Source organism: Salmo salar, chromosome ssa04, assembly GCF_905237065.1.
Source record: "Salmo salar chromosome ssa04, Ssal_v3.1, whole genome shotgun sequence".
Taxonomy (NCBI): Eukaryota; Metazoa; Chordata; class Actinopteri; order Salmoniformes; family Salmonidae; genus Salmo; species Salmo salar.
The window spans coordinates 41,958,706-41,980,803 of record NC_059445.1 but is presented as its reverse complement, the minus strand read 5'-3'; the positions used below and the strand labels follow the sequence as shown (position 1 = coordinate 41,980,803).

The window sequence follows — 22,098 nt, the reverse complement described above, 5'->3', positions numbered from 1 at the left end:
CAGTGGAAGTGGACAACGGTGTGCCCTGAAGCACTGGGCACAGCGGGCAGGAGTCAGCTCAGTGTAGATTAGAATACTGGTTATGATTAGGACTGAGACAGCAGGACACTACGTTTTAACTTTGTGTGTACACCTACAGTTCATCCCATGCCTCTTGAGAACAATAAAAGCTTTTCTATTTAAATCAGAACATAGAAAATGGTTCATTCTGAGGACAACAATAGCTGAGGGGAGGGAGGTCTGAGTTTACAGCTGCTACTAAAGCAGCATAATACATGTGAGAGATTACTTTCAACCAGTAAAATAGAGAGAAATCAACTAAGTGTTTTTTTCATATGGAAAAGACACTTTGCAGGAGGTTCTAAAACAGATATTTATACCTCACGTCAGTTGACATTAAGCTCGATATGAAGAGAATGCATCAACCATGTGAACAAGTAAATAGCAAGATACTTTGGAAAAACTATTCTTTTTTCCAAAACCTTGTTTATTAAATTTAGAAAACACAATTTTGTTAACGGTTTCATAGCAATAGCAGGAAAGAACTGAAACTGAAAGAAGAGAGGGGGTGAAGGGCTGACCCCTGAGTTTAAAAACCATATCTGTGTGGAGCTCAGCTGCCCCTATCTTGCCCCTCTGGGGGGTCAACTGCCCCTAACCTGGCACAGACTAAGAGCGTCAGTATGGTCATCAACAGCATGGTTTTTACCCGGTAACACATCTAAAGAAACAGGACATAGTAAAACTCCAAAGACATCAGGTAGAAAAGTTGAATTGCAAAGTCACTCTTCAAGTCAAGGTATTTCCTGCCAAAATATACCGAATATGCAACATTAACATTTAATTAGGTTGCCAAACCATATCGGTATGTGGATTTCATCACTAGGGAGGGGGGTTCTGCACAGCTTTGGGGGAGGAAGGGGCGTATCGGGATGCAGTACAGATGTAGTCCAAAAGTGCAAACAATGTCTATGTAGTGTGGGGGGTTGTGGGGGTGTGAGCGGAGCGGGGGTGGGCTCCACCCCACCCCCATTCTTCAAGGTGCTGAGAGGGGTGACTCTCTGGAGGGGGAGCCCATCATGTCCTCTGGAGGAAACACGGTCAGTGTGCAGGCTCGGATCCCGCCCAGCGACTCAGGCAGGTCAAACACTTTGTGCCACTCGTCCTTCTCCGGGTCGTACTTCTGCACTATCTCCACCATGCAGCGGTTGTTCCACGAGTAGCCACCCACCACGTAGATCTTGTTCTCGAACACGGCCACGCCCACGTCGCTCTGGCCCCGCAGCATGGCGGCGATGGGCGTCCACAGGTCCAGGGCCGGGGAGTAGTACTCACAGCTGAGCACGTCATCGTAGTCGCTGGTGCCCCGGAAGTGATTCCCCCCGATGACGTAGAGGCGGTCGCCCACCGTGCACATACAGTGCAGGCCACGCACCGTGGTCATGGGCGCTTTCTGAGTCCACTTGTCGGCATCCGGGTCAAAGCACATCAGCTCTTTCTGAAACGTGTCGTGAGTGATTCCCCCTGCAACACAGAACAAAACAGGACCATGTTAAATAAGGTTGAAAACAGCCCTGGGGTCTAATCAAAAGCATTTAACGGACTGATCCAATGGTACTGTACCTAATGGTAACCCAACCTCGACCTACATTCTAGCCCTGCCACGTTGGGGAGCATGGAAGTGTCGGGTCGGCCTTGACCAGACCCTGTTCTGTCCTGACAGTCTCATGACCAGACCACAGCACTGCGACTGGCCACGCAGAGCATGTTGTAATCCTGAACCCCCAGTTCCCTCCCCCCAACCCCTCCTCAGAAACATCAGCCTGCTCTGCCCAGCAACACACACACAATTATACCCATGCTTAGTACCACTAATATAACGGGCACACATTTTCTCAGCCACATACTTGCAATATAAGATAGATGCGATTATTTGTAACATAAATTCAAAACACTATTGCAGTGCATGTGTACACACATAGGTACTGTATTGGTAGAAAAAGAGAAATAGACAGGACACACAAAGCTGAGGAAAAGTGGGGAGAAAAAAAAAAACAGGACATGTCCACAGGGAAGGCTCAAAATAAAGAGGAACACAATCCCAGCATGCATCTGGGTGGGAGCCAGGCAGCCCACCCCTCCCTATGCTGTGCAGAGTGGCTGGGAGTGTACGCAGCGCAGTGAGGATCTGAAGTACATGCCAAATGGCGCCCGAATCCCTCCACAGCTTCTGCTGCTGCCCAATGATCCCGCTCGCTCTCTCTTTACCCATTTCTTTCTTTTTCGTTCTACCTCCCTCCCTCATTAATCTACACCGGGCTATTTTTAAATCAGTGGCCCAGACTAATCAGAAGTCTATAACATCAACCTCCTCCTCAACCAATAGATTAAACTCTGAGATAGACAAAGTTAGATGCATTATCTTTATTCAAGTATGTGTGTGCGTGTGAGTCATTAAAACAATCTCTGAGACAAGAAAGACATATCAAACCCACTGATAGAATAGCAGCTTGATATGGGGTGTGGTTATTTTCTTGTTGAGCTGCATCTCACTGCCCAAGGTTAGTAGCATCTTAGAGTAACTGATGTCTCAGGCCAGCAACCTTCAGGGCTTATAATGGCTGAAGGATTTGTCTACTGCAGACACATATTTGCAGTGGTGGAAAAAGTACCCAATTGTCGTACTTGAGTAAAGGTAAAGATGCCTTATTAGAAAATGACTCAAGTAAAAGTCACCCAGTAAAATACTACTTGAGTAAAAGTAAAGATCTCAATAGAAAATGACTCAAGTAAAAGTCACCCAGTAAAAATGACTTGAGTAAAAGTCTAAAAGTATTTGTTTTGAAATATACTTAAGTATCAAAAGTAAATTATATTGCTAAAATATACTTAAGTATCAAAGTATAAATCATTTCAAATTCCGAATATTAAGCAAACCAGATGGCACCATTTTCTTTTTTTTTTAAATTTACGGATGGATAGCTAGGGGCACGCTCCAACACTCAGACTTCATTTACAAATGAAGCATGTGTTTAGTGAGTCCGCCAGATCAGAGGAAGTAGGGATGACCAGGGATGTTCTCTTGATAAGTGTGTGAATTAGACCATTTTCCTAGGTAAGCATTCAAATTGTAACAAGTACTTTTGGGTGTCAGGGAAAATGTACGGAGTAAAAAGTACATCATTTCCTTTAGGAATGTAGTGAAAAAAAAAGTTAGGTACAGATACCCAAAAAAACTACTTAAGTAGTACTTTCAAGTATTTTTACTTAATTACTTTACACAACTGCATATTTGTACAGCGTGGAGAGAGGGTAGATTTTGTTTCCATAGACGGGTTGGTTGTTGAGCCACAAAACCGACACGTGCGCAACTATGGGGCAAAACAGACGGGGTTGGCTTAGATTGTTAACAACATAGAAACATTTTTTTGCCATATTAGCATTGACATGAAATCAGTCCAATCACCTCAGAACAAGACATGGTATCAAGAACAAGATGAAACTAGCTGAAACGAGTCACTTACGTTTCCCCACATGGCAGTTTCTTGTCATTATTGGTAGCCATCTGGCCATCCAGAATCACAACAACTAACGGACTTCTGCCCCATTGAAGCGTGCGCATTGTTGGTGACGTTGTCAGCTAACCCATCTATACATTTGCCAAAAGACAATCTCAGAGACACAATGTTCAGTTTCTTTTCTTTCTTTTTTAGGGTGAAGATCAGCTTTAAAATTGCAGATAGATTGTAGCTTCCATCAATGTAATTGTCTTTGTTATAATTAAACATTTATCATTACAATTAATTACTGCCGTTAATTAAGTTACTCTTATGATCTCAGTTTAACGACAGTAGCTTTCATTTAGAACAAAGACAAAAGAGTTGTCAAAAGACAATTGCAAGCATTTTGAGAGACTTTAAAATATACTTTTTTGTATCTCGAAGACAGTAAATGGTTGTCCTTTCAGAGACACTTTCAGAGCTCATTGGTCGCGCTGCCTGGCCCGCTAGATTATATCTCACATGATTGCCATACACTGGCACATTTATCGATCAATTTGTGGAGATATAATTGTGCCGGGGCTTTGACTCGTCGTAAAAATGTATGACCTGTTTAGAGGAAGCAGAGTGCTGGCACAAATGAGACCCAAACAACCGAGGCAGGGGAACACAGAGGAGCTAGACAAAACCAAGGGGTCAGCAAGTTCCAAAAATGATGATAAATAGAAAGGATGGCCAGATGTGAGCTTTAATGTCATTCCTCGGAAGATCTAGCCCTGGTCTTTGAACAAGGGCTGGGTGATATGGTCCAAATATCTTATCATGATATTTTTTTAAACTGGACGGTATTTTATGTTTTGGATAATAAAAAGTTTGACATGTGCTTTATGAGTTGTGAGACCCTAGGGTGGCAAATCATACATTCTAAGTGATTTCAATGGGTCTTTCTCCATTCTGATTGTTTTATACTGTTCAAATTCAATTCAAGATCATTTTGCATTTCTTGCACTTGTTTGAGATCATTTCCACGTAGGGCTGGGCAAATAATCTAGGCCTTATTTTTAACCAAATGTTGCAATTGCGATTTGACTTGCGATTTAGAGTGAAACACTTGGAAATAGAATGATTATTCTAATTCTATAGTTAGAATATAATAGTGGGCACTTTGAATACAGCGTTTGACATGAAAATAGGCAGTGGTTAGAGCATTAGACTGGCCGTCACTGAAAACAAGATTTAGGCCCAACATGGTAAGACAAACTAGCTATTTGCAGATGTAAGAAACACAAACTAATAGTGTAATTATAGAACGCTAGTTGATTTATATTAAGAAGCAAAGTGAGAACTGCATCGGTGTCATCAACATTGTTGCACGTGCTGCATTGACCATGCAGACTGAACGCAAGTTGTCTTGTGGTTGAGGAACAAAAAAAGCGCTCCTTGAGTAATGGGCGAGGCTAGGTCTTTGTGGAAAGCGGCATGGAGAGAGACAGAGCGGAGAGAGATGACTCAAGTATCTAAGTAAACTAGAACAATGGACATTACACACGGCGTATCACATTTAACAAACCAAACATTCAAAATACCGTTAAAGAAGGTAAAGCAAAAACCCAAACCGGTCCGTGCATCAATAGCGGTATATCGTAAAATACGGTACAACGCCCAGCACTTCTTTGAACACGCCAGTACAGTAGGTTCTGGGCAGTATACCGTATAAGGGTATTTATTGTTTGATTTGTTAAATGTGATATTCCGTGTGTAACGTCCATTTTTAGAGTTTACACCACTACTTGAGTCATCCCTCTCTAGGCTCTCGCCCTCTCTCCACGCCACTTTCCACACAGACATAGCCCCGCCGCGTCACTCAAGGAGCGCATTTGTTGTTGCTTGACCATGAGATACTTGCGTTCAGTCAACATGGTTGTGTGACAGTAGTGGTAGTGTGAAGCCGTGTTGGCTGGGTGTCTGAGCCCCACTCCGGGAGTGGGAGCAGAGCTGTGATGGCCTGTGTCTTGACTCAATGTGTCAGCTCCATTCACCTGACAGGATGCCTTCAGACAACACGGCAGCACAGCCACCGCCAAGCACCTGATCTGGAATGACAGCAAGACACGGCCTGCACCCCCACGTGGACCACCTTGCACAGTGAGGTCGTGACCCCTGAGACATGGGGTGGAGCAGGAGGGCCGCTCCTCAACAGAGACATGCTGGCTGATGATGTTTCCGCTCCACCTGACTTCCATCACTAGTGAGTGTTTATAAAACATGCGGGCTGTCATGAAAGCTAATCTCAGCATGTGTCCAGTTTCCTTGTAGGAATGCAGCTTGCCCCGATGCTTGAGGGGAGCTTGTTTAATTAATAAGCTCTACAGTACAGACCTCTATCTGGAATGGTGGAGGTACACTACATTCGGAAAGTATTCAGAGACCTTCCCCTTTTCCACATTTTGTTACGTTACAGCCTTATTATAAAATGGATTAAATAAAAGAAATCCTCATCAATCTACACACAATAATGACAAAACGAAAACAGGTTTTTAGACATGTTAGCAAATGTATTACAAATTAAAAACAGAAATACCCAATTTACATAAGTATTCAGACCCTTTGCTATGAGACTCGAAATTGAGCTCAGGTGCATCCTGTTTCCATTGATCATCCTTGAGATGTTTCTACAACTTGATTGGAGTCCCCCGTGGTAAATTCAATTGATTGGACATGATTTGGAAAAGCACACACCTGTCTATATAAGGTCCCAGAGTTGACAGCGCATATCAGAGCAAAAACCAAGCCATGAGGTCAAAGGAATTGTCCGTAGAGCTCAGAGACAGGATTGTGTCAAGGCACAGATCTGGGGAAGGATACCAACATTCTTTTGCAGCATTGAAGGCCCCCAAGAACACAGTAGGCTCCATCCTTCTTAAATGGAAGAAGTTTGGAACCAAAGACTCTTCCTAGAGCTGGCCACCAGGCCAAACTGAGCAATCGGGGAAGAAGGGCCTTGGTCAGGGAGGTGACCAAGAAACGGATGGTCACTCTGACAGAGCTCCATAGTTCCTCTGTGGATATGGGAGAACCTTCCAGAAGGACAACCATTCTCTGCAGCACTCCACCAATCAGACCTTTGTGGCCAGACAGAAGTCACTCCTCACTAAAAGACACATGACAGCCCGCTTGGAGTTTGTCAAAAGGCACCTAAAGGACTCTGACCATTCTCTGGTCTGATGAAACCAAGATGTCTTTAGCCTCAATGCCAAGCGTCACCTCTGGAGGAATCCTGGCACCATCCCTACGGTGAAGCATGGTGGTGGCAGCATCATGCTGTGGGGATGTTTTTCAGCGGCAGGGACTGGGAGACTAGTCAGGATTGAGGGAAAGATGAACGGAGATGAACGCTCCAGAGCGCTCAGGACCTCAGATTGTTGCGAAGGTTTACATTATGGGGTATTGAGCGTAGATTTGATGAGGGAAAAAACAATTTAATCAATTATAGAACAAGGCTGTAATGTAACAAAATGTGGAAAAAGTCAAGGGGTCTGAATAATTTCCGAATGCACTGTATCTAAGCCTAACCATTGCCCAGTGCCTCCAGGCAGACTCTTGACATTTTAGACAGGTGCATGTGCAGTGAAGCCTCCTCATTCCACTCAGGATGACACTAAGAGATGCTCCATCACAAGGAGGGAAGTTGACCTTTTGGTGTGATAATTGTTCAAACACACCATGACCGTTATCCCGCTTGAGATGTTCTCAGTAAAGGAACCCAGAAGTGCCAGTCTGACCATAAGCCACATGCCAACCATTGACAGAAATACATAAAGGTTGAGGCAGTAAGCGCCATCAGCCTGGAAGCTAAAATGCCAAAGCTAGAGCCACCAGGACCATGTTGTTCCTCTGCTGGAGTCTGAGGCTGGATCAGAGCAGGTGAGGTGCCACTGGGTGAAGGAGGGTTACGATGTTAGTAGTAGGCTATGAGGTGTCTGGGTTATGCTTATTAACACTGTGCCCAGAGGCTGGGGGAGATTAACATAACCTCACCTGTGTGTTGGAGCTCTATGGAGCTGCACCTCCTGCACAGTCATCAACCCCTCCCTCTTTTCCTCTCACTCCCTCCCTCTCTTTCTCTCTGTACAGCATCACTTTGTATTAGTCACACATTGGGAAACTGGGGCTCATCTCCATAAGGCAGGATTTGTTTTCAATCCTATGAAGTGAACAAGCACTGGGCTGACTCCTACAGAGAGACAGGGGATTAGTCGCACCCAAGTCTACCACACAATCACTACTTCCAACCATCTTTACAATACCCCCCCCGAAATAGCACAGAGAACTGGACCCCACTGATGTGGGAGGGAGGGAGGGGTGAGAAGAAGCAGGGTCTGCAGGATTCCACTGTATGACCTTGTAATGAAGGATGCTTTACTGACATCACAGCCCGCAGTTTGGCGAAGGATGGATGGCCCACTCTCTGCTCCATCTTATGGCTAATGTGGGACTGAAACGATTAGGAAGCGTGACTGTCAAACATGTGAGGCTTTAGTCACCCACAGAAAACCCACACATCTATCTTGTAGGATACCAGTCACTCTCTCAAAGAGAGCACTGCCATCTGGTACAGTCAGTGGCTCTAAAATATAAGTACAGTCAAATGGGAAAAGAGCCTCCCTCCAAGCCCTGGATCTAATAGGACTAAACTACCCACTGGCATTAGTAACTTGATTTGGAGCCACGTACGTACCCGAAATATACATGTAACCGCCGTACACCGTCCCTGCGTGGCCGTAGTGTGGCTCGTTCATTTTGGCAACGTACGTCCACTCGTTTGTCCTCGGGTTGTAGCACTCCACTGTGGCTGCATGGGGGAGAAAGAGATAGCAGAAAAAATACGGAGTATTAGAGGAGAAAGTAGGTCAAGAGAGAACTAAGGAAAACAAACAGCTGCAAATGAGGCCTTGGAGGGTCTCAGCGTGGGAGCTGCTGAACTAGAGACTTAAATAGAGATGCCCCCCCACCAACCACCACTCCACTTCCAAGCCCTTCAGTGTTCACTGCAGTAACTCTAGTCTACACACAGACTAGAGAGGTTGTGGGGCATATTCACTCCCCATTACACAATTAAGGCCTATACTGTACCAATATTTTTGTATTATGGATCCCCATTAGCTCTTCCAGGGATCCAGCAAGAACTAGTAGTAACATAAGGCAGTAATACACAATATTCAAACGTTTGGACACACCTACTCATTCAAGGGTTTTTCTTTATTTTTACTATTTTCTACATTGCAGAAAACTATGAAATAACACATATGGAATCATGTAGTAACCAAAAATTGTTAAACAAATCAAAATATATTTTATATTTGAGATTCTTCAAAGTAGCCACCCTTCGCCTCGATGACAGCTTTGCACACTCATGGCATTCTCTCAACCAGCTTCATGAAGTAGTCACCTGGAATGCAATTTTCACTAATGCTCTTGTGGCTGAATGGAAACAACTACCCACAGCAATGTTCCAACATCTAGTGGAAAGCCTTCCCAGAAGAGTGGAGGCTGTTATAGCAGCAAAGGGGGGGACCAACTCCATATTAATGCCCATGATTTTGGAATGAGATGTTCGACGAGCAGGTGTCCACATACTTTAATCCATGCAGTGTATCTATATACACTGCTCAAAAAAATAAAGGGAACACTTAAACAACACATCCTAGATCTGAATGAAATAAATAATCTTATTAAATACTTTTTTCTTTACATAGTTGAATGTGCTGACAACAAAATCACACAAAAATAATCAATGAAAATCTAATTTATCAACCCATGGAGATCTGGATTTGGAGTCACACTCAAAATTAAAGTGGAAAACCACACTACAGGCTGATCCAACTTTGATGTAATGTCCTTAAAACAAGTCAAAATGAGGCTCAGTAGTGCGTTTGGCCTCCACGTGCCTGTATGACCTCCCTACAACGCCTGGGCATGCTCCTGATGAGGTGGCGGATGGTCTCCTGAGGGATCTCCTCCCAGACCTGGACTAAAGCATCCGCCAACTCCTGGACAGTCTGTGGTGCAACGTGGCGTTGGTGGATGGAGCGAGACATGATGTCCCAGATGTGCTCAATTGGATTCAGGTCTGGGGAACGGCGGGCCAGTCCATAGCATCAATGCCTTCCTCTTGCAGGAACTGCTGACACACTCCAGCCACATGAGGTCTAGCATTGTCTTGCATTAGGAGGAACCCAGGGCCAACCGCACCAGCATATGGTCTCACAAGGGGTCTGAGGATCTCATCTCGGTACCTAATGGCAGTCAGGCTACCTCTGGCGAGCACATGGAGGGCTGTGCGGTCCCCCAAAGAAATGCCACCCCACACCATGACTGACCCACCGCCAAACCAGTCATGCTGGAGGATGTTGCAGGCAGCAGAACGTTCTCCACAGCGTCTCCAGACTCTGTCACATGTGCTCAGTGTGAACCTGCTTTCATCTGTGAAGAGCACAGGGCGCCAGTGGCGAGTTTGCCAATCTTGGTGTTCTCTGGCAAATGCCAAACGTCCTGCACGGTGTTGGGCTGTAAGCACAACCCCCACCTGTGGACGTCGGGCCCTCATACCACCCTGATGGAGTCTGTTTCTGACCGTTTGAGCAGACACATGCACATTTGTGGCCTGCTGGAGGTCATTTTGCAGGGCTCTGGCAGTGCTCCTCCTGCTCCTCCTTGTACAAAGGCGGAGGTAGCGGTCATGTTGCTGGGTTGTTGCCCTCCTACGGCCTCCTCCACGTCTCCTGATGTACTGGCCTGTCTCCTGGTAGCGCCTCCATGCTCTGGACACTACGCTGACAGACACAGCAAACCTTCTTGCCACAGCTCGCATTGATGTGCTATCCTGGATGAGCTGCACTACCTGAGCCACTTGTGTGGGTTGTAGACTCCGTCTCATGCTACCACTAGAGTGAAAGCACCGCCAGCATTTAAAAGTGACCAAAACATCAGCCAGGAAGCATAGGAACTGAGAAGTGGTCTATGGTCACCACCTGCAGAACCACTCCTTTATTGGGGGTGTCTTGCTTATTGCCTATAATTTCCACCTGTTGTCTATTCCATTTGCACAACAGCATGTGAAATTTATTGTCAATCAGTGTTGCTTCCTAAGTGGACAGTTTGATTTCACAGAAGTGTGATTGACTTGGAGTTACATTGTGTTGTTTAAGTGTTCCCTTTATTTTTTTGAGCAGTATATATATTTTTTTAATCTGATTTTACTGCTTGCGTGAGCTACTTGATGGGTAATAGTTCCATGTAGCCATGGCTCTGTGTAGTACTGTGCACCTCCCATAGTCTATTCTGGACTGTGAAGAGACCTCTGGTGGCATGTCTTGTGGGGTATACATGGGTGTTCGAGCTGTGTGCTAGTAGTTTAAACAGACAGCTCGGGCATTCAACGTCAATACTTACAAAAAACAAATAGTGTTGAAGTCAATTTCTCCTCTACTTTGAGCCATGAGAGATGGGCATGCATATGATTAATGTTAGCTCTACGCAAACATTTAAGGGCCAGCCGTGGTCTGGGCCAGTTGTAATTTTCCCAAATCCATCTGTGTGGCACCTGACCACACGTCTGGGCAGTAGTCTAGGTGCGACAAAACTAGAGCCTGCAGGACGTGCCTTGTTGATATTGTTGTTAAGGCAGAGCAGCGCTTTATTATGGACAGACCTCTCCCCATCTTAGCTACTGATGCATCAATATGTTTTGACCATAACAGTTTACAATCCAGGGTTACTCAAAACAGTTTAGGCTCCTCAATTTCCACATTATTCATTACAGGTTTTAGTTGAGGTTTAGGGTTTAGTGAATGATTTGTCCCAAATGGTTTAGTTTTTGAAATATTTAGAACTAACATTTCTTGCCACCCATTCTGAAACTGACTGCAGCTCTTTGTTAATAAATTGACTTAATGGTATCACTAGTCACTTTAAATAATACCACTTTAAATGTTTACATATCCTACATTATTCATCTCATATGTATATACGGCCATCGCCCATACATATATTTATATGTACATATTCTTATTCATCCCTTTACATGTGTGTATAAGGTAGCTGTTGTGAATTTGTTAGATATTACTATTGTCAGAACTAGAAGCACAAGCATTTCGCTACACTCGCATTAGCAGATGTTAACCATGTGTATGTGATCAATAACATTTGATTTGATTTACATCCAATGGATTTGGATATCGCTTTACAGCAGATGTCAGCAGCATTAGTAAAGATGTGCTCAGTACATGTGGATGATTTCATTCCTGTGCTGTTTGTAAATTCCCTGGTAGATTGACTGATAACCTAAACCAGGTTGCAGGAACTGGTTACAGTTTGAAGCTTTTTCATGAGTGAGCAGCTTGATGAAAGCCAGTCAATATTTAGGTCACCCAGAAAATACACCTCTCAGTTGATATCACATACATTATCAAGTATTTCACACATATTATTCAGATACTGACTGTTAGCACTCGGTGGTCTATAGCAGCTTCCTACAAGAATGGGCTTTAGGTGAGGCAGATTAACCTGTAGCCATATTACTTCAACAGTATTCGACGTACAAGAGATCCTCTCGAAGATTTACTGGAATGTGGCTCTGAATATAGACCGGAACACCACCCCCATTGGCATTTCTGTCTTTTCTGTAGATGTTATAACAATGCATTGTGTCATGACGTTGCCCTCTTTGGGTACAGCAAGCACAGTTGACCCCCTCCCTCTGCACCAGCCTTTTCTATGTACCATCCCCCTACCTCTGTCTCCCACACCCAGGCTGCCGTGGTCAGAAATTCCTATGAGGAGACCCTCTCACAGTATAGAGAGAGAGTGAGTTTCATAGAGAACACAAAGGAGTTCTTCCACCTCACAGAACTGGAGAACCGAACGACATTTATGTTCTGGAGAAGGTATAAAAGATCGGTGAAGAATCCAGCTACGAACTGGTCCGTTTGGTACAATTTTGTGAAACTCATGAGAGACAATACGGCCACATTACCATAATCATGTTTATACAATAGCCTCAGCTATGAGACTTACATCTAATGGTTGTATAAAATGAATGAATAAGGATGAAACTGTTTGTGAAATTGTGTAATGTGATTTTGGACTGTTTAATGAAGGAAACTCCAATTCCCTTTGGAGTTTAACCTGTTAGGGCTAGGGGGCAGCATTGACACGGCTGGATAAAAAACATACCCGATTTAATCTGGTTACCACTCCTACTCAGTAACTAGAATATGCATATACTTATTACATATGGATAGAAAACACCCTAAATTTTCTAAAACTGTTTGAATGGTGTCTGTGAGTATAACAGAACTCAAATGGCAGGTCAAAACCTGAGAGATTCCTTTACAGGAAGTGGCCTGTCTGACCATTTGTTGAACTTCTTTTCCATCTCTATCATTTACTAAGGATCTCTGCTCTAACGTGACACTTCCCACGTCGTCCATAGGCGCTCAGAGCCCGGGAAAAAACAGAATGTCGTCATTCCAGCCCCAGGCTGAAACACATTATCGCCTTTCTCAAGTGGCCCATCAAGAGACACTAGCTTATGCGCGTGACCCCGACCGCCCCGCTTTTGGGATTTTTTTCCTCTGTTTGCCGAAAAGGAGATTCCCTGTCGGAATATTATCGCTTTTCTACGAGAAAAATGTCGTAAAAATTGATTTTAAACAGCGGTTGACATGCTTTGAAGTACGGTCATGGAATACTTAGAATTTTATTGTCACGAATTGCGCCATGCGCGTGACACTTCTTTACTATTTCGGATAGTGTCTGGAACGCATACGAACAAAACGCCGCTATTCGGATATAACGATGGATTATTTTGGACCAAACCAACATTTGTTATTGAAGTAGCTGTCCTGGGTGTGTATTCTGACGAAGACAACAAAAGGTAATGACATTTTTATAATAGTAAATATGATTATGGTGAGTGCTAAACTTGCCGGGTGTCTAAATAGCGAGCCCGTGATGCCTGGGCTATGTACTTAGAATATTGCAAAATGTGCTTTCACCAAAAAGCTATTTTAAAATCGGACATATCGAGTGCATAGAGGAGGTCTGTATCTATAATTCTTAAAATAATTGTTATGCTTTTTGTGAACGTTTATCGTGAGTAATTTAGTAAAATGTTAGCGAATTCCCCGGAAGTTTGCGGGGGTATGCTAGTTCTGAACGTCACATGCTAATGTAAAAAGCTGGTTTTTGATATAAATATGAACTTGATTGAACAAAACATGCATGTATTGTATAACATAATGTCCTAGGGTTGTCATCTGATGAAGATCATCAAAGGTGAGTGCTGCATTTAGCTGTCTTCTGGGTTTTGGTGACATTATATGCTGGCTTGAAAAATGGGTGTCTGATTATTTCTGGCTTGGTACTCTGCTGACATAATCTAATGTTTTGCTTTCGTTGTAAAGCCTTTTTGAAATCGGACAGTGTGGTTAGATTAACGAGAGTCTTATCTTTAAATGGCTGTAAAATAGTCATATGTTTGAGAAATTGAAGTAATAGGATTTTTAAGGTTTTGAAAATCGCGCCACAGGATAGCCGTGGCTGTTACGTAGGTGGGACGAATTCGTCCCGCCTAGCCTAGAGAGGTTAAATAAATCAGAGGACCGCCCATGAGCACAGTTATGGTCTGGCGTCATGGGACAGGCCCTTTTCTGCTCTTCCGAATAAAACCCCCACCTAGGTTTTCTATCACCAGACCGAGCTTACCTCAATTACGAGATGGCTAAAGGTTGGAGACCAGCTTACCTCGATAATGAGACGGACAAGGTTTGACCATGCATTCCTGTTGCTGAACTTTTAACCATACCACGTGGTTAAACTCTTAGACTATCGATACCGACAGAATAAGAACAAGTCTTTGATATTAATTACTAGTCTGCAGCTAGGAATTCGGTATCATTGAACGCGAAGACTGACAACCGCCGAAACATCTGTCCTATAACGACATTAATGAATGTCACTCTGAACTACCCATTCTAACCACGACAGAGAGAGAGGGCGGACAGACTCTCCACCAGAAACAAACTTTTCAACAGAGATCCCGACCACACACTGAGCGTAAATATATATATTGATTGCAATTGTTCCCGAATGAGTGAGCGTTCATGTGCAAAGGATTAGTATTTCAATTGTTATAATTATCAACTCTGTAGTGCCTTCTCAGCTGACCCCCCCCCACTCCCCTTTTGTCTAACAAGCCGCCATGCCGGTTTAGCCAACTAGGGCACATTCCCCTATAATTTCTTTGTAACGATATCTACTGTTTGTTATGCATTTCTGTGAATTACCTAGTTAGTAAATAAATTATTTTAAGACAATTGATGTATGGATGACTCATAGTGAAGACTGGGTTCGTGCAGATAACTAACAATTTACGACGTTTGGAATGAGACTGACGTGAGGTAAAGAATATGTCATTAATCAGAAGACCAAGTGATCAGATATTAAAATATCTGAAAGTTATATTAGGAAAATTAGAACTTTGTAATCTGAATATTTTCCTTGGTGCCCCGACTTTCTAGTTAATTACAGTTACACGATTAACCTCTTACATCTAGACGTTCCGATAGCGGAACACCTGCTCCAATATCCAATGATAGGCGTGGCGCGAATTACAAATTCCTCAAAAATACAAAAACTTCAATTTTTCAAACATATGACTATTTCACAGCATTTTAAAGATAAGACTCTCCTTTATCTAACCACACTGTCCGATTTCAAAAAGGCTTTACAACGAAAGCAAAACATTAGATTATGTCAGCAGAGTACCAAGCCAGAAATAATCAGACACCCATTTTTCAAGCTAGCATATAATGTCACAAAAACCCAGAAGACAGCTAAATGCAGCACTAACCTTTGATGATCTTCATCAGATGACAACCCTAGGACATTATGTTATACAATACATGCATGTTTTGTTCAACCAAGTTCATATTTATATAAAAAAACTGCTTTTTACATTAGCATGTGACGTTCAGAACTAGCATACCCCCCGCAAACTTCCGGCGAATTCACTAAGAATTTACTAAATTACTCACGATAAACGTTCACAAAAAGCATAACAATTATTTTAAGAATTATAGATACAGAACTCCTCTATGCACTCGATATGTCCGATTTTAAAATAGCTTTTTGGTGAATGCACATTTTGCAATATTCTAAGTACATAGCCCAGGCATCACGGGCTAGCTATTTAGACACCCGGCAAGTTTAGCACTCACCAATATCAGGTTTACTATTATAAAAGTTTGATTACCTTTTGTTGTCTTCGTCAGAATGCACTCCCAGGACTGCTACTTCAATAACAAATGTTGGTTTGGTCCAAAATAATCCATCGTTATATCCGAATAGCGGCGTTTTGTTCGTGCGTCCCAGACACTATCTGAAATGGTAAATCAGGGTCGTGCGCATGGCGCAATTCGTGACAAAAAAAATCTAAATATTCCATTACCGTACTTCGAAGCATGTCAACCGCTGTTTAAAATCCATTTTTATGCCATTTTTCTCGTAAAAAAGCGATAATATTCCGACCGTGAATCTCCTTTTAGCTAAACAGAGGAAAGTAAACAAAGCTTTCGGTCGACGCGGGCACGAGCCTGAGTCTCACAGTACTGTAACCAGCCACTACCCAAACGCGCTACTTTTTTTCAGCCAGAGCCTGCAAAGCCACGATTCAGCTTTTTACCGCCTTCTGAGACCCTATGGCAGCCGTAGGAAGTGTCACGGGACAGCTAAGATCCTCACTCTTCAATAAACAGAGACAAGAAGAACGACACCTTGTCAGACAGGCCACTTCCTGCCTGAAACCTTGTCAGGTTTTTGCCTGCCAAATGAGTTCTGTTATACTCACAGACACCATTCAAACAGTTTTAGAAACTTTAGGGTGTTTTCTATCCATATGTAATAAGTATATGCATATTCTAGTTACTGGGTAGGAGTGGTAACCAGATTAAATCGGGTACGTTTTTTATCCAGCCGTGAAAATACTGCCCCCTAGCCATAACAGGTTAATCAGTTTAATCGCGTAATAATAATTAGAGAGTTATTTTATAAATATGTCTTCAGTTTTAATGATGCCAAAGACACGACAATAGCTACCACTATATCATCAACGATATTATCTAAGTGAGCTTCAGAGATCAGTCAGGCTATTTTTAACACTTTTCTGGGATGGTTGACTGTTTTGATTGTATTACTGAGCAGCTTATCAGAAGTAGACATGACAGTGATATTTATGTTTTAGCTGATAGTGCAGGGTGAGCAGCACACAGCAAACTTCCTATTAGGGCACACCGCCTCAGCACTTAAAATTGGGGGCAAAAGGCACTTAAAATTATTCAGTGGTGGTGTAGGCTAGCCTGAGGGCCAGACTGGGATGTTCACTCTACACCGTCTGGGCACTCAATTATGCAGTGATTTGTTAGGTCAGAAAAAGATTTGTCCAATCAAGTTTCCAGACAGAGTGCAAAGCTGATTTCTCAAGCTGGCTGGCACACAGGAAGACTGGTAGAGGAGTCTCCATATGTCAGTTAGAAGTAGGATATCATCATGTAGCCTAAAGGAGAAACTGGGCTGTCCAGGCGATGAGGTCAAACACTCAATCCTCCTATTTCTTGGTCACAACATGCAATAACCCTGACCTCGCAGTATTGATCGGTTGGCCCAGTTAGTGAGTGTGTTCCTGCCTGTGGGAAATGGCCCATCTTTCGTGAGGGCCCCAGGTCTAAGACAAACACAGGTCTCCATAGGTGATCTCATAATGCTCTGATTATATCATAGTCAAGAGGATCTTCCTGGACCCTCCACTCTCTTTACTGATGTGCTTTGTGTGCTGAATGTGAGAGTAAACAGATCCCAAGAGTCAAATCAGCACCATTTTGGCACAAATAGACAAATTCCTGGCTGAGACTCAATATGGGCTTACTTTGGGTCTAATCCAGGCCCAAATAGAAAGAGCTCTGGCTACAGCTCTGACATAGAAGTCCCAGTGAACCAAATGGATGTACTCCAATTCAAAGCATCACTAACGTAGGGCCACAGCGTTCACACTCACATTAGACCTACATCACGTTTCATCGTTCTCACGTCACAGATATTTGATATGAGAACTTGTCAAAGGGGAGGCAACCTAGGCCTTATTAACAGTCCAAATCATTCTAAGAATAAATATATTTTAAGAAATTTTACTGGGAGACTACAATCGCAGCAGCAGGCATTAGTGATTCATTAGAACAACAGTAATTAGTCTTCTGTTCTTTCTCTATCCCCCACTAAACAATAACTGATGATTTGCAAGAATGCATTCTGAAAAATATCCAAATCTAATAAATTAAATAATAGGTCTGTCTCGCTACCAAGTACATTTGCACTCGTCTCCAGAGTGCTTGGTGCTTTAAGGTATAAATGCAAATGAGTGCTCAAGAGCTTTGGTTGCATGCTGCTATATTTACAAGAGCTTCCTACATTATTGAAACAGAGATAGCAGTGCTATCATTGTTCCTCCAATGTTTGTACTCTGGTTGTCCTAGTAGATTGGATTAATATGACAAGCTTCCACATGGAAAGTTATGGAGAGTGGCCATAGAGGTATATACAGGATGGTTGGCCCGTAAACCTGCAAATATAACCATGTCATCCATCATAACTTAGGTTTAACACATCTGTTTGTGTGTGTCACAACACTGACCGAGGGGAGCCTTTCATGTTCTTTAAATCTTTTCAAATAAGATGACAGAACCTGTCGCAAATCAAGGTTTCAAAACCCTCCCTCCTCCGCATGGTTACATCATAAGGATGTACAAAAGGCTGAAATCTGGGCTGCGTCTGAAACAATTGATAGAATGTCTGAGTGCCAGACTGGCTTCCCGAGGATAACAGGCAGTGACCAGCACAGGACACTGGTGCTGCTTTTCACTAGTACACACCCCTGGGAAATGAGTGTTTCATAGGTAGACACTGAGGACTTGTGAAGAGCAGAATCAACAACCTCTGCATAATCAAAACTGTTGCTTTGTGAGATGTTAACCATCGAAGACGTAAACCCGTGTTCACAGTTAGTCATTGTTATGTAAGTGCAACCCTAAAAGTAGGTTAACCGATAAAATCGGTCAGGTTCTACCAAAAAGCCCCAGCGGTCTTACTTTGACGCCAAGTCAGAGCAGGTCCACTGAGGCTATGACACAGTGAGTCCCAGGAGCCAGGCCGTGGAGGTGGACACACTAAACTCTGAGGATTTTTGGTAAAGCACCGGTGTAAATCCTCAAGGAAATGGGGCATGGGTGAGTTCTACCCATTCAGAGTGAACTAGTGCACATACACACACACAGGAGGGCCATGACCATGAGAAGCCTCGCCCACTGTGGTAATTATAGACCAGAGCCCAGAGGACAAGAACGGATAGCATGACCTGGCCAGCCTGCCCCATGGGCTCTACAATTAGAGGGTGGCACCACTCTGTGGTCTGCACTCTGCAATTAGGTGCTGACTAGGTGCTGGGCTGGGCACTGACATCAGCTCAGTGTTCTGGAATACTACTTACAAACATTCCACTTGGCCGTCTCCCTGGCTCTGACCACCTCCTTTCTCCTCTCCTCTCCCTGTTGTTGCGTCTGCTGCTGTTGTTCACAGGGTCTGGCTGCAGCTGGTCCTCCCTCATCTCATACTACACTCTGGTTCAGGGCTATAATCATAATCACACAGCCATGCTATATGTGCACCTGTGCTACACCATTACGCTGTGAATTGGTTGGCATCTATGCTGATACAATGCTACATTGTTACAGTGTGCACCTTGTGCTTGCCTTTGACCATTTCCCATGAAATGTCCTTTCCGAACATACCCAGATACCTATACAAAAGTATGTGGACACGCCTACAAATTAGTGGATATGGCTATTTCAGCCACAACCGTTGCTGACAGGTGTATACAATCTAGCACACAGCCATGCAATCTCCATAGACAAAAATTGCCAGAAGAATGGGCTTATTGAAGAGCTCAGTGACTTTCAATGTGGCACTGTCATAGGATACCACCTTTCAACAAGTCAGTTTGTCAAATTTCTGCCCTGCTAGAACTGCCCTGGTCAACTGTAAGTGCTGTTATTGTGAAGTGGAAACATCTAGGAGCAACAATGGCTCAGGTAGGCCACACAAGCTCACAGAACGGGACCGCCGAGTGCTAAAGCGTGTTTCCATGGATGAGCAGCCGCACATAAGTCTAAGATCACAATGCACAATGCCAAGTGTTGACTGGAGTGGTGTAAAGCTTGCCGCCATTGGACTCCGGAGCAGTGGAAACGCCTTCTCTGTAGTGATGAATCACGCTTCACCATCTGGCAGTCCGACGGACGAATCTGGGTTGGGTGGATGCCAGGAGCAGTGGCAGTTCTAGCTTGTATGGCTCCCTGGGCGAACCCCCCCCTTCAGCGACCCCCCCAAAAAAGCACCATTCTGCACTAACTGTAATTTTTATTCAGACATTTGGAACACCACAAATAAATAATCATAACACATAAAACTATTTAAATACAAAAATAAACTCAGCAAAAAGGAAACATACCTTTTTCAGAACCCTGTCTTTCAAAGATAATTCGTAAAAATCCAAATAACTTCACAGATCTTCATTGTAAAGAGTTTAAACACTGTTTCCCATGCTTGTTCTATGAACCATAAACAATTGGGGCGGCTGGGTAGCCTAGTGGTTAGAGCTTTGGACTAGTAACTGAAAGGTTGCAAGTTCGAATCCCCGAGCTGACAAGGTACAAATCTGTCGTTCTGCCCCTGAACAGGCAGTTAAACCCATTGTTCCTAGGCCGTCATTGAAAATAAGATTTTTTTCTTAACTGACTTGCCTAGTTAAATAAAGGTCACAGTTATGAAAACTTAGGACACTAAAGAGGCCTTTCTACTGACTATGAAAAACACCAAAAGAAAAATGCCCAGGGTCCCTGCTCATCTGCGTGAACGTGCCTTAGGCATGCTGCAAAGAGGCATGAGGACTGCAGATGTGGCCAGGGCAATAAATTGCAATGTCCGTACTGTGAGACGCCTAAGACAGCGCTACAGGGAGACAGGACAGACAGCTGATCGTCCTTGCAGTGGCAGACCACGTGTAACAACAGCTGCACAGGATCGGTACATCCGAACATCACACCTGCGGGACAGGTACAAGATAGCAACAACAACTGCCCAATCCCTCCATCAGTGCTCAGACGGCCCATATTAGGCTGAGAGAGGCTGGACCGAGGGCCTGTTAGGCAGACATCCCCGGCAACAACGTCGCCTATGGGCACAAACCCACCGTCGCTGGACCAGACAGGACAGGTCACGGTTTTGTCTCACCAGGGGTGATGGTCGGATTCGCGTTTATCAAAGGAATGAGCGTTACACCGAGGCCTGTACTCTGGAGCGGGATCGATTTAGAGGTGGAGGGTCCGTCATGGTCTGGGGCGGTGTGTCACAGCATCATCGGACTGATCTTGTTGTCATTGCAGGCAATCTCAACGCTGTGCGTTACAGGGAAGACATCCAGCTCCCTCATGTGGTACCCTTCCTGCAGGCTCATCCTGACATGACCCTCCAGCATGACAATACCACCAGCCATACCGCTCATTCTATGCGTGATTTTCTGCAATCAGGAATGTCAGTGTTCTGCCATGGCCAGCGAAGAGCCTGGATCTCAATCCCATTGAGCACATCTGGGACCTGTTGGATCAGAGGGTGAGGGCTAGGGCCATTCCCCCCAGAAATGTCCAGGAACTTGTAGGTGCCTTGGTGGAAGAGTGGGGTAACATCTCACAGGAAGAACTGGCAAATATGGTGCAGTCCATGAGGAGGAGATGCACTGCAGTACTTAATGCAGCTGGTGGCCACACCAGATACTGACTGTTACTTTTGATTTTGACCCACCCTTTGTTCAGGGACACATTATTCCACTTCTATTAGTCACATGTCTGTGGAACTTGTTCAGTGTATGTCTCAGTTGTTGAATCTTGTTATGTTCATACAAATGTTAAGTTTGCTGAAAATAAGTTTGCTGAGTTTATATACAAAAATAAGACAAAAAAAATAAGACTAGATAATAATTTGGCACTCGAGCATCAATACATTACTCATCCCCCAACACTGTCAACCAAGAGTCAAGACTAAACCAATTCACCTTGGTGGTGTGCAGACTGCTTTTATATTATTCTTAACGATTTCACACAAACCAGAAAAAAATGCAACAATATGTCTGTGAAATTATATCTTCACAGTATTACAAATTAACTGTGGATTATTTGGTAGCATTTCGTAGTGTGACTGATTTTACTAATTGCATTAGTACTGTACAACAGAGGTGCGCTATTTGATAGATTCCCCCAACTCTACCCTACCTCGGGCTTCCAGTGGGGAGACCTGTGGTCAACCTACCCCCGCCTTCCTCCTTATCTCGTACTTCTGAGTGGGAGACCTTCCCAGGCAGTAGCCTGCCTAGCTCACAAACTAGAATCAGGGTGCCCACTCCAACAAGGTTAATTGACCCACAGTCCCACAAGGT

General features: G+C 43.9%; 1 protein-coding gene across 6 annotated transcripts in view; it reads right to left on the bottom strand.

Moving 5' to 3' along the window:
- Nucleotides 1-450: 450 nt before the first annotated feature.
- LOC106603113 (kelch-like protein 13) overlaps nt 451-22,098 on the bottom strand; it is a 108,293-nt gene continuing 86,645 nt past the window's right edge. For all 6 annotated transcript variants that reach the window (XM_014196352.2, XM_014196357.2, XM_014196353.2 and 3 more), the window contains 2 exons: nt 8,239-8,352; nt 451-1,524 (listed from right to left, as the gene is read on the bottom strand). In XM_014196352.2, coding sequence (XP_014051827.1) covers nt 1,037-1,524; nt 8,239-8,352 — 602 coding nt within the window. In that variant the 3' untranslated portion in view covers nt 451-1,036. The remainder of the gene's footprint in view (nt 1,525-8,238; nt 8,353-22,098) is intronic.